This window comes from Mobula birostris, chromosome 18 (genome assembly GCF_030028105.1).
Source record: "Mobula birostris isolate sMobBir1 chromosome 18, sMobBir1.hap1, whole genome shotgun sequence".
Taxonomy (NCBI): Eukaryota; Metazoa; Chordata; class Chondrichthyes; order Myliobatiformes; family Myliobatidae; genus Mobula; species Mobula birostris.
Window position 1 is genome coordinate 8,633,157 of NC_092387.1, and position 17,367 is coordinate 8,650,523.

Sequence of the window (17,367 nt, forward strand, 5' to 3'; positions counted from 1 at the left end):
CCAGTGGTTAGTATCCGGACTGAAGTCTGATTGAAGTGTGCCGGCCCATCAAACGTGATGTGGACATCGGGGTAGGAGGTACATTTCTAGCCTATGCCTAAATGGGATAGTGGGCCGAACTACCTCCGTCACCAGATATGGTCCATGTGAAAGTCCCCCATGAGGCTGTTTGGAATTTCTATATTTCCTTATACAATTCAGCCCATCTGAAATGCTGGCTCGTGACTATCCCATTCCTCGGCAAATTTTCCCTGGCTCTCACCTCTCCCACAACCCCCCCCCCCCCACCGTACCCCCATTGGCTGCCCCTGACTTCCCTGGTCAGTTACCACTCTCCTCCACACCCCCCTCCCCTGTCAGCTGCCTTGTCAGCTGTCCTACCCCCCCCCCCATTGGCTACTCCCTCCCCCCTAGTCTGTCAGCTGCTTCAATCCCATTAACTGCCTCCCCCAATTCCCATCAATTCTCCTCCACCCTCCATTCCTATCAACTTCACCCCTCCCCCTTCCCTGATTCTTTCATTTGCCTACTCCAGGCCAAGTCGGAGCAGGATTCAGATCCAGAGATATTGAATGACTGGCAGTATATTTCAAAGTTGGGGTGGTGGGTGGGACGGAGGGGACAGAGGGGGATCTGCTGTGGCCGTAACCCCTGCACCCACTGCCCTGGTCCTTTGCACTGGCAGGACTGTTTCCTTTGCTTCCACCTAGAGGGCATCCCTGACTGCATTGACGTCAAAGCAACATTCCCTGCTGCTTGGAGCACTGGCCAGCTCGCCGGGATGACGGATCGTGAGTTTGCTGACTGTTTGGAAGTTCTCACCAGCGACCCGGACCTGTCTGCAGAGCAGCGGAAGATACTGGTGACCAAGGCCAAGAACGTGAGTCTGCGTGTCACCCAGGACCCAGTCTCACCCAGTCTGCGTGTCACCCAGGACCCAGTCTGTGTGTCACCCAGGACCCAGTCTTACCCAGTCTGCGTGTCACCCAGGACCCAGTCTTACCCAGTCTGCGTGTCACCCGGACCCAGTCTCACCCAGTCTGCGTGTCACCCAAGACCCAGTCTCACCCACTCTGCGTGTCACCCCAGTACCCAGACTCACCCACTCTGCGTGTCACCCAGGACCCAGTCTCACCCAGTCTGCGTGTCACCCAGTACCCCAACAGAGCAGGGCTGGTGTTTGTTAGAGGACAGGGGTGCTCTGTTTCCCAGTGGCTGGTGGATTGTGGGGGGTCACTAAGGTTGTCATAGTTTGGGGTTAGAGGGTTGTGGGAATAAGCTCCCACCATCTATTAATGTTCTCGATGGTATATGTCTCAAATAGCCTCTGACAACCAAGTCCAGCTCCTGAACTTCACGTCTGGCTTAGTGACCAAGTCCAGTGGAACCATTTCTACTGACAGGAGAAGGGGCCAAGGCAGGTTACCGGTGCTTTAAAACCAGTCACTCTGGGCGGTTGGGGCTCGTCAAGAGGAGGAAGAAAACTCTGATCTCAAACCTCTGCTGCCTTGCGGCTAAACCCACTCATGGGGAAGGCTTCATGAGGAAACCCCGAGGGAAAATCTGGAGCTGGAGTCCTTGTGTTGAGCTCAACACTGACTGGCAACTGCTGCGAAGCTGCTGTATTGGTCTTTGCCATTCCTTTGGAGCCATCATCTGCATGGAGGGAGGGAGCCTGCTACATGGACGATAGCTCACTCTCTATATCGTACCACCCTGGCCCGTGTGCTGGCTTGCCTGTAACACCTAGGATGCAACATCCATGGTTGACCTGCCCTAGTGTATTGTGGGGCAGAGGAAGGATGATGAGTTGTCCTCTGGGAGGGCGAGAGTTGGGTGGGTTGAATCAGGGTGAGGGGGCACTGGTGGTAAGTTGGGAACTGGGGTTGAGAGTGGGGATGAGCAAAAGCCAGGGAATGAGGTGGGATGATGAGTGATGGACAGTGAGTCAGGGTCAGTGGGATAAGAGAGTGGATGGGGTGGGATGATGAGTGGACAGGGTGTCAGGGTCAGTGGGATAAAGAAGGGAATGAGGCGGGATAATGAGTGGACAGGGAGTCAGGGTCAGTAGGATAAAGAAAAGAATGAGGTGGGATGATGAGTGATGGACGGGCAGTCGGGGTCAGTAAGGTAAGTAGGGTAAAGAAGGGAATGAGGTGGGATGATGAGTGGACAGGGAGTCAGGGTCAGTGGGATAAAGAAGGGAATGAGGTGGGATGATGAGTGGACAGGGAGTTGGGGTCAGTGGGGTAAGACAGTGGATGGAGTGTGTGATGTGAGCAATTTATTTATTTAGACATACAGGGTGGAAAAGGCCCTTTCAACTGTTCGAGCCGTGTCGTCCAGCAACCCACTGATTTAACCCTAACCTAATCATGGGACAATTTTCAATGGCACGTCTTTGGACTGTGGGAGAAAACCTGAGCACCTGGAGGAAACCCACATGCGCATGGGAAGGATTGTGCAAACTCTGAACTCTGATGCCCTGAGCTGGAATGGTGTTTCATTAACCAACTACGCTACAGTGGCGCCCCATAGTTGTGTTGGAGGAGAGAGACGGGACGGGCATCTGAGGTCTCCATTGGTCGGGGTGACCATGGATGTTACGTCCTAGCCGTCTGTATTGCTGGTGCAGAGTGCCAGTGCACGAGCTAGGTCACTATGACATGGAGAGCAAGCTGTTGATACACAAGTCAGGGCAGTACGACATGGAGAGCAAGCTGTTGTCCATGCAGCAGGCTCCCTCTCTCCACACAGCTGATGAATCCAAAGGAACAACAGAAACCGATACAGTTTGGTACCAGCAGCATCGCAGGAGTTGCCAGGCAGTGGGGATTTGAGATCAGAGTTTCCCTTCTAGATGAGTACCAACTACGGCTGATGAGCCCCATTTGCCTGGGGATGGGGACTGGGTGTCAGGTATCGAGACTCACTTCATTTGAAAATGTGTGGTCCACAGTCCCACTGTATCCTTCTCCCACAATAGGCAAGTTTGTTCCTATCTTTAATATGTCATTAATTGTAAACTCCTCCAAATCAGGAATTCAAATATTCCCCTGGATCTATCCTGCTTTGTTTTTTATGCAACCCCAATTCTTCCCGATCGTAGCAATTTACAATTAGGTTTTTTTGGTCAGGTGCACATTGAAACTTACAGTGAAATGCGTTGTTTGTGTCAACCATCGACACAGTCCGGGGATGTGCTGGGGGAAGCTTGCAAGCATTGCCGTGCATCCGTGCCAACATAACATCCCCACAATTTATTAACCCTAATGTGGGAGGAAGGTGAAGCACCCAGAGGAAACGTGTAGTCATAGGGAGAATGTATAAACTCATAGACAGTGACAGGATTGAACCCAGATCGCTGGTGTCCCCTCCCTGATCCCAAACGATCAGCTTCTGTCCCCTGTCCCCAGCTTAATGAATTCTAGGCCAAACATGTCATCGACTGGCCTGTGCGACCTCTGCTCCATGCTCGTTTCTTTGCCTTGGAGTCTTCACCCCAGATCTCTAGGACCTTTCTCCCATCTCCCAAATTTCTGATCCACTTGGACCCTTCCCTCTGGCTTCTTAGCCTCAGTAGATCTGTTCATTGCTAACTGCTGATGGGACGTTGACCACCCCTGATGTTTTCTGTCCCCTCACACGCTCTGATCTGCCCCCCTCTGAACCTGAAGCTGTCCACTCACTATGGGAAAAATGCTGGAAATGGTAGATTGTGTAGTTTCCTGCACTCTCAGAACTCAAGCATTTCATTGCTTTAGCTGCCAGTTGCCACCCTGCTCTCACCTTCACAGAGTTCATCTCTGGTTCTTCCCTTCCCTTTCTGGATCCCCCAATCTCCATCTTGGGGGGTAGACTAGCCTCAAACATCTAGAACGATCCCACAATCACCCACAACCATCTCAGCTGTTTGTCACACCCAGTATCCGGTAAGAATTCCACTCTGTTCTCCTGGTTCCTCCATCTCCATCATTCTTGCTCTGTTGGTGAGTCTTTCTTTCTTCCTGAACCACGACTTTCCTCTACACCATTGCTCATAAAGTCTTTGACTGAATGGTGAATTCTACAGCTTTGGGGAACTTGCTGTTTCCTTTCTGTCTGGTCAGAATGGATCAGGTCATTGTGTAATGTCTGATGAATGGGATTAATGTGGATGTGAGGGTCAGCCTCAGTGTGGTGGGCTGAAGGGCCTATTTAGTGCTGTGTGACTCTGGTGAGGATGTCCGGTCTGACGGATGATCAGGTGGACATATTTTCGAGCTAACATTGAACATTGCAATGTTGAACGGTGTGCCACAGACCTGAGAAGCAAAGGGGGTTACCCTGGAAGCAGAGAAGGTTTGATGCAATGGTTCCAAATCATGGTCGTAGAGTAAATGTGGTAGCCCAGGTTAGCCTAATGTTACTACAGTTCCAGAGATCAGCAATCAAGATTTAATTCCCACCACCACTGTCTGTAAGAAGGTTGTTCCTTCTCCCTGTGACCACGTGTGATTCATCCAACATTCCAAAGAAGTGCGGGTTAGGGTCGGTAAACATGGGCATGTCATGTTGGTGCCGGGAGCCTGGCGACAAATGCGGGCAGCCCCCAGCATATCCTCACAGATTTGATTTGATGTAAACAACGCATTTCACTGTATCTTTCGAAGGATCTTGGGCCAAGATCTTTCATCTGGACTGGAAAGGAAGAGGGCTAATTCCTTTCCGGGATGCTACCTGGCTTGCTAAAGTTTCTCCAGCATTCTGTGCGTGTTGCTGTGGGTATCCAGCATCTGCAGAGTCTCTTGTGTTTGCAATAACGTATAGTGCTCTGTGGCAGAATCTCAGGCAAATTCCTCTCCCAAAGGCTACAGAAGAGCTGTGATGGGCAGAATGGCCTCTTTCTGCATTGTAGGATTCAGTGATTCTGTAAAGAGTGAGAATAAATGGGACAAAGGTGTTGGTGCAGACTGATTGAAGTTCAAAGTAAATTTACTATCAAATTATGTATATATCACCGTATGCTACTGAATACTCATTTTCTTGCTGTATGTGCAGGAAAATAAAGAAACACAACAGAATTTATGGAAAGCTATACATAAACACAGAACCAATGTGCAAATGAAGACAAATTTTGCTAATTAAAAAAATATGCTGAGAACCTGAGCAGTAGATTGTAGAACATGTTCAGAGTTGAGGTGAGTGAGGCTGATGTTTGTAGGGTAATAGCACCATCCCCCTGCTGGGGGTTTTTATACCTCCTACCCGATGACAGTAGTGAGACAGCAGGCCTGGATGGTGGGTGCCCATGATGGGTGGATGCTTTCTTTTGGCAGAGCTCCCTGTAAATGTCCTCAAAGGTGGGCAGGGCTATTAATAAGGCAATAATAATTTGCATTTCCTTGTGAGTGAAGCTGTCCATACTGGTTCAGGAGCCTGATGGTTGTAGGTGCACGGTGGTGGAATTGAGCTAATAATTGTCCAGAACCCATTTCCCAGATCATCCATATTCCCTCCTGACCATGCAGATCCTGGATTAGCTCTGGAGACTGAGCTGTGACTGGATCTGTGAGATTTCATTGCCCCGTGTTTCATTCAGTTTCTGGAAAACAGACGACAAACACTGACTTCCCTAAACGACAGGAAGCAATTTGCTTCAATTAGCTGCTTACCACTGGCGATGTTATCTGCGGTGATCATCAGGAATTCTGGATGTGCACAGGCACATGCAGCCACATAGAAACATACTTATTTATATAGAGATACATCACGGTAACGGGTCCTTCCAGCCCAACAAGCTCAGAGTCCAGACCTCAATCCAACTGAGAATTTGTGGCTGGACTTGAAAAGAGCTGTTCACTCACAATCCCTGTGCAATCTGACAGAGATTGAGCAGTTTTGTAAAGAAGACTGGGGGAAAATTGCATGTGCAAAGCTGGTAGAGACCTATCCACACAGACTCAAGGCTGTAATTGCTGTCAAAGGTGCATCTACTAAATAATGACTTGAAGGGGGGGGGGGGTGAGTAATTATGCAATCAATTATTTTGTGTTTAATATAATAAATTTAGACAAATTTGTAGAAAATTGTTTTCACTTTGACATAAACGAGTCTGTTCTGTTGATTAGTGTTAAAAAAGCCAAATTAAATCCACTGTGATTCAATATTGTAAAACAATAAAACATGAATAATTCCAAGGAGGGTGAATGCTTTTTATGGACACTGTATATACACGGCTGCACTCAGTTACTTGTACATTGTGTTTTATAGGGTTGCTTTTATATTTATTACTGATTTTTATGCTTATTGTGTCTTTTTTGTGCTATATTGGATCCTGAGTAATAATCATTTCATCCTCCTTTACATTCGTTTACTGAAGAATGACAATAAACAATCTTTGAGTCTTTTGGTCTCGCCTGAAAAGAATGATACTCTTGCAATAGAAAGAGTGCAGTGAAGGTTCACCAGATTTGTTTCTAGAAACGCCCTTGGGGAGAGGTCGAGCAGATTAAGTTATGCTGAATTGAATTTAGAAAAGTGAGTGGTGTGAACTGCACAAAATTCTTTGGGACTTTTGATGCAGGGATGATGTTTCCCAAGAAGCAAGGGTCAAAGTCTCAAAATAGTGGTATGGCCATTCAGAACTGAGATGAGAAGGAATTTCTTGACCTAGTCTTTGAAGTTCTCCACCCAGGAGAGCAATGGAGGTTCAGTTTATCTGAGGCAGATATTCTGGTTTAAGATGGTACTAGTGAAGCACGGAGACCACTTGCTGGCTGAAACAATTTGACTACTTTTTTAATCCCACTTTTTCTGGAAACCAGTCACTGCAATCAATAGCATGTAACTTCTCTTCAGCGTTGAGCTTTTGACTGCCTGTATGACCTGCCGTTTAGCAGTGTGAACTGTAGTTTTGAAGATGAGGATGGTTGTGGTGTGGTGTGTATGGGCTGAATCAAGGCAGCAGGGCCCTGGCCTGAGAGCGTGGAACGAGCCAATGCCTGGCCATTCCTGGAGCAGACTTGGAGCTGAATCAAAGCAGCAGAACCAAGGCGAGGCAGAGTTGAGGTGACAGGGCCCAGGCTTGAGAGCGAGCAATGGCTGTTTTTTGGCCGGGTTTAAGCGCCAGGCCAGATTGAAAAGGTTAGGGAGTTGGGACCGAAGGCGAAGGACAGGCTTGTGTTCAGCTTGCTGCTTGGTGAGCTGTACTCACCTCAGCACTGAACAGAGGCTGTGGCCTACAACTAGCAGTCTCCTGGGTCGGCTGTGACTGGCGCTGTGTCTGTGGACTCACGTTCATGAACTTCATTCTGAACATTATTTGCTTACTTTTATTGTTTGCATGAATTGTTTTCTTTTTTCTGCACATTGAGTGTCTGACAGTCTTTTAAAATGGGTTTCTTTGTTTTGTGGCTGCCTGTAAGGTGACAAATCTCAAGTTGATTATATCATAAATAATTTGATAATAAATGTGCTTTGAACTTTGAGATTTTTAGATTATAAAGTTTAAGTTTATTGTCATTCAATCATGTACATATAGTGGTGGAACTGGATCAAATCCCCAGGCTGTTGGAAGAGCATCTGGGATGTCATGAGGGAGATGCTTGGTGTTGTGTGAAGAGGTCCTGAATAAATGCTGGAGTTGATGGATTTGGGATTCTCTCTCTATTATCTGTTACTAGTTGTACGGGCCAGTGAGATCAATGAAACGCTGGCAGGTTCTGCAGCTGGGTAGGGCTGCCTCCCAGCTCAGCGGCCGAGACCTACAGTCCCTGGACCTGCTGGACCTGGGTATTCTCTCATTCCTGGGAGAGATCGATGAATGGAGTGCAAAACAGGTAATGCTTGCCCTTCTTCCTCTATACGTATCTTCAGTTTAATTTTCTTTCAAGAATGTAGGTAGTTATTTGACCTCAAAGGACATTTTGGTCTCATCTACTCCCTTTGGGCCAGACATGTACATGGTGTTGTTTCACTCTGTGAGACTTGGGAACTGGTAGTCTTGGCTTACATTTCCTTCATCCCTGTCATAGGCGACAACTGGATCTGCTCAGCAGACTAGTGATAACTATGGAGTCTCCAAGCATTGGGAATTGTGCCTGGTGACTATCTGGTCAGGGAGATACGGTCCCTGCACAGTGTTGCAACCAAGGTGTGTAAACCTGTGCACATTCAGTTCAATGGTGCGGGGTGAGTACCCAGTCCCCAGTAGATGTTAAAGATGCCCACACCATCTTCATGTTGAGAGAGGAGGTGTAGGTGCAGGTGTTGCACCTGTTTGCCTGCAGGGATAAGTGCCAGGAAGGAGATCAGTAAGCATGGACCATTGCACATTGATGGAGATCACGAGGGAAATTGCAGAGTAGGGGAGGTGGTGGGGAAGTCGACTGTGGTTGCTGCCCTCATCCGCGTCTCTTCCATTTCATGCTCCATCTTCCTGCAGCCATAAGGGGGATAGGGTTCTCCTTGTCCTTGCCAACCACTCCACAAGCTCTGTATCTAGCACAGCATTCTCTGTAGCTTCTACTGTCTCCAACGGGATCCTATGGCCAAGCACGTCCTTTTCTTGCACCTCCTGGCCACTTTCTGCAAGGATCACTCTCTATGTGACTCCCCTGTCCACACATCCCTCACCACTGATATCCCTCCTGGCACTTATCTCTGCAAGCGTGACAAATACTACACCTGCCCCACACCTCCTCCCTCACCACCATCCAGGGGCCCAAGCAGTCCTTCCAGGTGAGGCGGCACTTCACCTGTGAGTCTGTCAGGCTCCCAGTGTGGCCCCCTCTACATGGACATCGACTGGGTGACTGCTTTGTTGAGCACCTTTGCTCTGTCTGCCACAGATGACAAAGATCGCCCAGTGGCTACCCGTTTCAGTTTGACTTCCTATTCCCATTCTGACATCTGTCCGTTGCCGCCTCGACTGCCATGATGAGGCCAAACTCAGACTGGCCTCAGGTTGAAGCAACACCTCATATTCCTAATGCCATAAGAAATAGAGAAAGAATTAGGCCATTTGGCCCATTGAGTCTGCTGTACCATTTCATCATGGCTGATCCAATTTTCCTCTCAGCCCCAATTTCCTGCCTTCTCCCCATATCCCCTCATGACCTGACCAATCAACAATCTATGAATCTCTGCCTTAAATATACATCTGGGTAGATTTCCATCTTCCAAGATTTTCTGCCCTTCCCCTTTTAGATTTTATTTAGCGATACGGCACAGAGTGGGTCGTTCCACCCCAGCAGCCCCTGACAATCCTGATTTAACCCTAACCTAGCCATGGGACAAAATGTAATGATCAGTGAACCTTCCCGGTATGTCTTTGGACCGGGGGAGGGGACCAGAGTGCCTGAGGAAAACCCACACGTTCCATGCGAGGACATACAGACTCCTCACGGCAAATGCAGGAACTGGACCCCACACCCCGACTAACTGCTATGCTACTGTGGTGCCGGTTTTCCATTCCTTATTCTGGTTACCCTCTTACTCCTTCTCTTCTCACCAGCCTGTCACCTCCCTCTGGTTCCCCTCCTCCTTCCCTTTCTTCCATGGTCCGCTGTCCGATCAGATTCCTCCTTTGTCAGTCCTTTATCTCTCCCACCTATCCCCTCCCAGCTTCTTACTTCATCCTCCTCCTCTCTCTTTCTCCATTCCCCCTTCTAGCTCTTCTCTCAGCCATTGTCTTCTCCTGACCTCCCATCATTTCCCTCTGGTGCCCCTCCTCATTCCCTTTCTCCCACAGTCTACTCTCCTCTCCTATCAGATTCCTTCTTCAGCTCTTTACCTTTTTCACCTATCACCTCTCAGCTTCTCACTTCATCCCACCCCGCTCCCACACCCATGCACCTTCCCCTCACCTGTTCTCACCTATCACCTGCCACCTTCTCCTAAACTCACCTTCTTATTCTGGCTTCTGCCTCGCTCTGTTCCAGTCCTGATGAAGGGTCTCTCCTGGGAATGTTGGCTATTTATTCCCCTCCATAGATGCTGCCTGACCTGCTGAGTTCCTTCAACACCTAGAGTGTTATTCTCAAGATTTCCAACACCTGCAGAATCCTTTCTGTTAAAGCTCATGCAGTACTGTTTTAAGAAAGCACAAGGGAACCTGGGTAACATTTCTGCCTCTCACAATTTGTTTAAAATGCTGCAACCATTCATTTTGTGGAGTTTGATTTGTATGAATGTGGTTGCATTACAACAGTGATTACTCTGAGTGTTGTGTTCCCAACAGGTCCCGGCCCATTCCGCTTTTGCAAATTGCTAATAAATTGTTCATTGTTGCTTGTAGGACCTGACTGTGTGCAGATGATTGTCCACATAACTGGTCATCGTGCATTTCAAAGTTAATTAATAGTATTTAAAATGCTTGGAGACATGTGTAAGCGATGAGGCTTCTGCTCAGAAACAAGCCCTTTTTCTGTTGCCTGTCACTCTGGAGAAGGAATTGGATGGGATTCAATCATTCATTCATAATTCAGTTATTAGCTCTCAGTAGTAGAAGCTTCACTTTATTAATTCCTTTCATTGCCTCAGGGTGTCCCAAAGTGCTTTACAGTGGATGAAGCTGTCCTGTGGTGAAATCTCTACTACAGTTAGGTTGTACAAAGCAATCTCCTCACAATGTATTGGGAATGGATCATCTGGTTGATTGAGTGTTAAATGTTCACAAGAATATTGGCACAACTCAAGAGGCAAGGTTTTTTTAATTGTCATTCTTCAGCACAGGACTGTAAAGAGGAATAAAATACAACATAAACAGAATTAGGCCATTCAGCCCATCGAGTCTGCTGTGCCATTCCATCATGGCTAATTTACTATCCTTCTCAATCCAATCCTTCTCAAAGTTTATAAGTAAATTTTCTTATCAAAGTGCATCATTGGGATCTCTTCTGGGGAAGGTATGACCTGTACAAAAGGAACGGGTTACACCTGAACCCGAGGGGGACCAATATTCTTGTGGGCAGGTTTGCTTGAGATGTTCGGGAGGGTTTAAACGAATTTGGAAGGGGGATGGAAACTGGAGTGATGGTGCTGAGGATGGGATAGTTGGTTTACAAACAGAGGCAGTGTGTTAGCAAACAGACTGCTAGCAAAGAGACGCTGATAATAGGGCAAAATTGCAGTCAACAGGATGAGTTGCAATGTAAAAGGCAGACAAAATCGAAAAGGGTGAATACAGGACTGAAGGTATTATATCTGAATGTGCACAGTGTACAGATTAAGGTAGGTGAACTTTTAGCACAGTTGCAGATTGACATGTATGACGTTGTGGCTATTGCTGAATGGTGGCTGAAAGAAAATCATAGCTGGGAGCTTAATGTCCAAGAATACACATATCAAAAGGACAGGCAGAGTGGGAGGCATTTCTCTGTTGGTAAAAAATGAGATTAAATCATTAGAAAGAGGTGACATAGGGTCAGAAGGTGTTGAATCATTGTGGATAGAGCTTCAAAACTGCAAGGGTAAAAAGATCCTGATGGGAGTTATATACAGACCCCCAAACAGTAGTAAGGATGTGGTCTCCAAATTACAACAGGAGATAGAAAATGCATGCCAGAAGGGCAATTTTACAATAGTCATGGGGTACTTCAATATGCAGGTAGATTTGGAAATTCAAGTTGGTGTTGGCTCCCAAGAGGGGGTATTTCTAGCTTTTAGATCCCCATTAGGGTATCAGCTATTCTGGACTGGGTGTTGTGCAATGAATCAGAATTGATAAGAGAGCTTAAGGTAAAAGAACCCTCAGGAGTAATTGATTATAATGTGATAGAATTCACCTTGCAACTTGAGAAAGAGAAGTTGAAGTCAGATGTATACGTATTCTAGTAGAATAAAGGGAATTACAGAGGAATGAGAGAGGAGCTGGCCGGAATTGATTGGAAAAGAACACTGGCAGGAATGATGGCAGATCAGCAATGGCTGGAATTTCTGGAAGCATTTCAGAAAGCATAGGATATATACATCCCAAAGAGGAAGAAGTATTCTAAAGGCAAGATGACACAGCCATGGCTAACAAGAGAAATCAAAGCCAACATAAAACCCAAAGAGACAGCATATAATGGAGCAAAAATTAGTGGAAAGTTAAAGCTTTTAAAAACCAACAGAAGACAATTAAAAAGTCTTTAAGAAGGAAAAGATGGAATACGAGGCGCGCCAATAATATGAAAGAGGATACCAAAGGTTTCTTCAGATACATAAAGTGTAAAAGAGAGGGTATTGGACCACTGGAGAGGTAGTAATGGGGGACAGCGAGATGGTGGATGAACTGAATAAGTATTTTGCACCAGCCTTCACTGTGGAAGGAACTAATAGTATGCTAGAAGTTTGAGAGTGTCAAGGGGCAAGAGGTGTTTGTAGTTGCCTTTACTAGGGTGAAGTTTCTTGGGAAATTGAAAGTCTGAAGGTAGATAAGTCACCTGGCCCAGATGTTCTGAAAGAGGTGGCTGAAGAGTTAGTGGAGGCATTAATAATGATACTTCACGAATCACTAGATTCTGGAATGGTTCTAGAAGACTGGAATATTGCAAATGTCACTCCACTCTTGAAGAAGGGAGAGAGAAAGAAGAAAGAAAATTATGGGCCAGTTAGTCTGACCTCTGTGGTTGGGAAGATGTTGGAGTCGATTGTTAGGGATGTGGTTAAGGCTGTGGTTTCAAGGTACTTGAGGACAAATGATAAAATAGGCCAAAATCAGCATAGTTTCCTCAAGGAAAAATCTTGCCTGACAAATCTGTTGGAATTCTTTGAGGAAATAACAAACAGGATAGTCAAAGGAGAATCAGTGGATGTTGTGTACTTGGATTTTCAGAAGGCCTTTGACAAGGTGCCACACATGAGGCCAAGAGCCCGTGGTATTACAGATTAAGAACCCACGGTGTTACAGGAAAGATACTAGCATGGGTAAAGCAGTGGCTGACTGGCAGGAGGCAAAAGATGGGAATAAATGGAGCCTTTTCAGGTGGGCTGCTGGTGACTAGTGGTGTTCCATCGAAGTCTGTGTTGGGACAACTTCATTTTACGTTATATGTCAATAACTTAGATGATGGAATTGTTGGCTTTGTTGCAAAGTTTGTAGATGATATGAAGATAGGTATTTTTGAGGAAGAAGGCTACAGAAAAGCTTAGACGTTTAGAAGAATGGGCAAAGAGGTGGCAGGTGGAATACAGTGTGGGGAAGTGTATGGTTATGCACTTTGGTAGAAGAAATAAAAGGGTAGATTATTTTAAGTGGAGAGAAAATTCAAATATCTGAGGTACAAAGGGAGTTGGGAGTCCTTGTACAGATTCCCTAAAGGTTAATTTGCAGGTTGAATTGGTGGTGAGGGAAGTAATTGTGATCTTAACATTAATTTCATGAAGTCTGGAATATTAAAGCAAAGATGTAATGTTGAGGCTTTATAAAGCACTGGTGAGGCCTCACTTGGAGAATTGTGAGCAGTTTTGAGCCCCTTATCTTAGAAAGGATGTGCTGAAATTGGGGAGGGTTCAAAGGAGGTTCACAAAAATGATTCCAGAATTGAAATGGCTTGTCATCTGAAGAGTGTTTGATGGCTCTGGGCCAGTACTCAATGGAACTCAGAAAAATGAGGAGTGACGTTATTGAAACCTATCGAATGTTGAAAGACCTTTAGAGAGTGGATGTGGAGAGGATGTCTCCTCTGGTGGGAGAGTCTAAGACCAGAGGACACAGACTCAGAATAGAGGGGTGTCCTTTTAGAATGGAGATGAGGACGAATTTCTTTAGCCAGAGAGCAGCGAATCTGTGGAATTTGTTGCTGCAGGCGACTGTGAAGGCCAAGCCTTTATGTGTATATAAAAGGCAGAGATTGATAGATTCTTGATTAATCAGGGCATGAAGGGATGTGGGGAGAAGGTAGGAGATTGGGGCTGAGAGGAAAATGGATCAGCCATGATGAAATATGCAGCAGACTTGTGGGCCAACTGGCCTACTTCTGCTCCTATATCTCATGGTCTGGTACATGTCACCATATACAACCTGAGATTCATCTTCTTGCGGGCATACTCAGCACTTCTATGGAATAGTAACTACAACAGAATCAATGAAAGATCAACCAGAGTGCAGAAGACAACAAACTGTGCAAATGCAAAAATAAATGAATAACAAGAACATGAAATAATGAGATAGAGAGTCCTTAAAGTGAGAGCATTGCTTGTAGGAACATTTCAATGATGGGGCATGTGAATTTAGTTACCCCCTTTTATTCAAGAGCCTGATGGTTGAGGGGTAATAACTGCTCTTTAACCTGGTGGTGTGAGTCCTGAGGCTTTTGTACCTTCTACCTGATGGCAGCTGCAAGAAGAGAGCATGGCCTGGGCGGTGAGGATCTCTGATGATGGATGCTGCTTTCCAACGACAGTGTTTCATGTAGGTGTGCTGAATGATTGGGAGGACTTTACCAGTGATGTACTGGGCTGAATCCAGTACCTTGGTGAGATTTTCCATTCAAAGACATTAGTGCTGTGATGCAGCCAGTTCTGTATTCTGCACTACACGTGTATAGAAGCTTGTCAATTTTAGATGTCATGGCGAATATCTGCAGGCTCGTAAGGAAGTAGAGGTGCTGCCGTACTTTCTTTGCAATTGTGCCTATGTGCTGGGTGTAGGACAAGTCCTCTGAAATAGTAACACCTGGGAATTAAAAGTTGCTAAACCTCTCCACTTCTGACCCTCTGATCATACACCTCTAGTATCCCTCTCCTGAAGTTTACAATCGGTTCCTCGGTCTTGCTCAAATTGAGTGTTGTTCTGACACCACTCAGTCAAATTTTCAGTCTCCCTCCTGTATGCTGACTCATCACCACCTGTGATTCGGCCCACAGCAGTGGTGTCATTAGGAAACGTAGATGGTGTTGGAGCTGTACTTAGTCACACAGTCATAGGTGTGAAGTGAGCAGAGCGGTGGGGAGGGGGGGGGGTAAGCATACATCCTTGTGGTGCACCTGTGTTCATGGAGATTGTGAAGGAGATTTTTCTGCCTTTGATGCCTTTAGTAATCAAGAACCCATCAACCTCCACTTTAAATATCTGAGGCAAAGTATTCCACAGATTACTGCCTGTAGGTCAAAAAGATTCCTCCTCACCTGTATTCTGAATGGACGTCTGAGGCTGTGCCCCATGGTCCTAGACTCCCCCATTCGAGGAAATGCCCTCTCCATATCCACTCTGTCCAGGCCTTTTGGTAAATGATTGTTACAAGAAAAAACCCCGAAAAAACCTCACAATAAATAAAAAATATAAAAACAATGCTATCAGCCACAGTGTACAAGTGACTGTAACACACACAGCATGATTGCGTGTACATAAAGTGAGGTGGAGGTAGTGGTGATGGGGTTGGGGTGCGGGCATAGGCGGAAGTGTTAATCAGCCTGATTCAGGCAAGGATGGCGTCTCGGTCAATCTTCACCTTCTTGGGCTCACATCTGAACTGCAATGCACACGGCACAGCTGGGTGAAGGCTTCAGATAAAGATTAGTTTTGCTGTCACATATATATTGACTCATCCAGTGGCACACGTTGTTTGCGAGCATGCGCTGGGGGCAGCCTGCAAGTGCTTCCAGCACCAACAAAGTACGCCCATAAATTACTAACCCAAACCCGTCTGGAATGTGGGAGGAAACTGGAGCACCTGGTGGAAATCCACCCAGTCTCAGAGAGAACACAGTAAGCACAACAAACAATAGAGTCAATGAAAGACCAACCCAGTGGGACAGACAACAACCAGTGCAAATAAAGAAAAGAAAAATAATAAATAAGCAATATACCTGTATATTGAGAACATGAGATGAAGAGTCCTTGAAAGTGAGTCCATATAGGTTGTGGGAACAGTTCAGTGATGGGGTGAGTGAAGTTGTACCCTTTGAGAGCCTGATGGTTGAGGAATAGTAACTGTTCCTGAGGCTCCTGTACCACCTTCCTGATGGCAGCGGCGAGAAGAGAGAATGGCCTGGGTGGTGGGGTCCCTGAGCTTGGATGCTGCTTTCCTGCGCTAACCCTTCATGTAGATGTACTGAAGGGTGGGGAGGGCTTTACCCGTGACGGACTAGGCCATGTCGACTAGTTTTTGTAGGCTTTTCTGGTCCAGGGCATTGGCGTTTCAATACCAGGCTGTGATGCAACCTGTCAATGTACTCTCCACCGCACACCTATAGAAGTTAGTTGAAGTTTGAGATGACATGCCACAAACTCCTAAGGAAGTAAAGATGCTGCTGTGCTTTTTTTGTAATGGCACTCAGGAGCTGGACCCAGGACAGATCCTCTGAAATGATAACACTGATGAGTTTAAAGTAGCTGACCCCCTCCACCTCTGATACCCTGATGAGAACTTTGGTTTCCTCCTCCTGGAGTCTATAATCAGCTCCTTGGTGTTGCTGACATTGAGTAAGAGGATATTGTTGTGGCATCACCCAGCCAGATTTTCAATCCACCTCCTAACTGCTGACTCATCACTACCTCTGATTCAGCCTACGACAGTGGTGTTATCAGCAAATCTGAATATGGCATTGGAGCTGTGCTTAGCCTCACAGTCAAACGTGTAAAGTGAGTAGAGCCCGGGGGTGAAGCTCACAGCTTTGTGGTGCACCTGTGCTGGTGGAGACTGGGGAGAAGGTATTGTTGGCACTGCAAACTATTGGGACCTGCTAGTGAGGAAATTGAGGATCTATTTGTGTAAGGATGTACTGAGGCCTAGGTCTTGAAGCTTATTGATCAGTTTTGAGGGGTTGATGGTATTGAATGGCACGCTGTAGTTGGTAAAGAGCATCCTGATGTATGCATCTTTGCTGTCCAGATGTTCCAGGGTTGAGTAAAGAGCCAATGAGACGGCATCTGCTGTTGGCTTGTGACTGTGGACAAATTGGAGTGACTCCAAGTCTCTCCTCAGGCAGGAGTTGCTGTCTCTCGTAAACAACCCCTGAAAGCACTTCATCACAGTGGATATCAGTACTCCTGGATGGTAGTCGTTGAAGAACATTACCACGTTCTTTGCCATTGCAGGGTGTGGGGGGGGGAGCGTACTCTGAGGAATAGGTCTTTAGTAACTTGGCCAGGTGATCCGCCTGGACTGGATGTTTTCCATGGGTTCACCCTCCTGAAAGATGCTCTTACACTGGCCTCAGAGACGGAAATTACAGGGTCACCATAGCCATGAGTGCTTGTGAAGGTGCTTCCATGTTTTGACAGTCAGAGCGAGTGTAGAAGGCATCGAGCTTATCTGGAAGTGAAGCCTGTGTCACTTGCTTTCACTTTGTAGGAGGTGATCGTATTCAGTTGTCAAGCTTCCCTCAGTGATTCAGGTTTGGCCTGGAATTGCCATCGCACATGAGATGGCTTTCTGGAGACCATATCTGGACTTTTTG

At 46.5% G+C, this 17,367-nt stretch overlaps 1 protein-coding gene across 1 annotated transcript in view; it reads left to right on the forward strand.

Moving 5' to 3' along the window:
* LOC140212241 (stereocilin) overlaps positions 1–17,367 on the forward strand; it is a 104,054-nt gene that overhangs the window by 69,963 nt on the left and 16,724 nt on the right. Inside the window, exons 20-21 of the mRNA XM_072282964.1 lie at positions 711–880; positions 7,665–7,820. Coding sequence (XP_072139065.1) covers positions 711–880; positions 7,665–7,820 — 326 coding nt within the window. The remainder of the gene's footprint in view (positions 1–710; positions 881–7,664; positions 7,821–17,367) is intronic.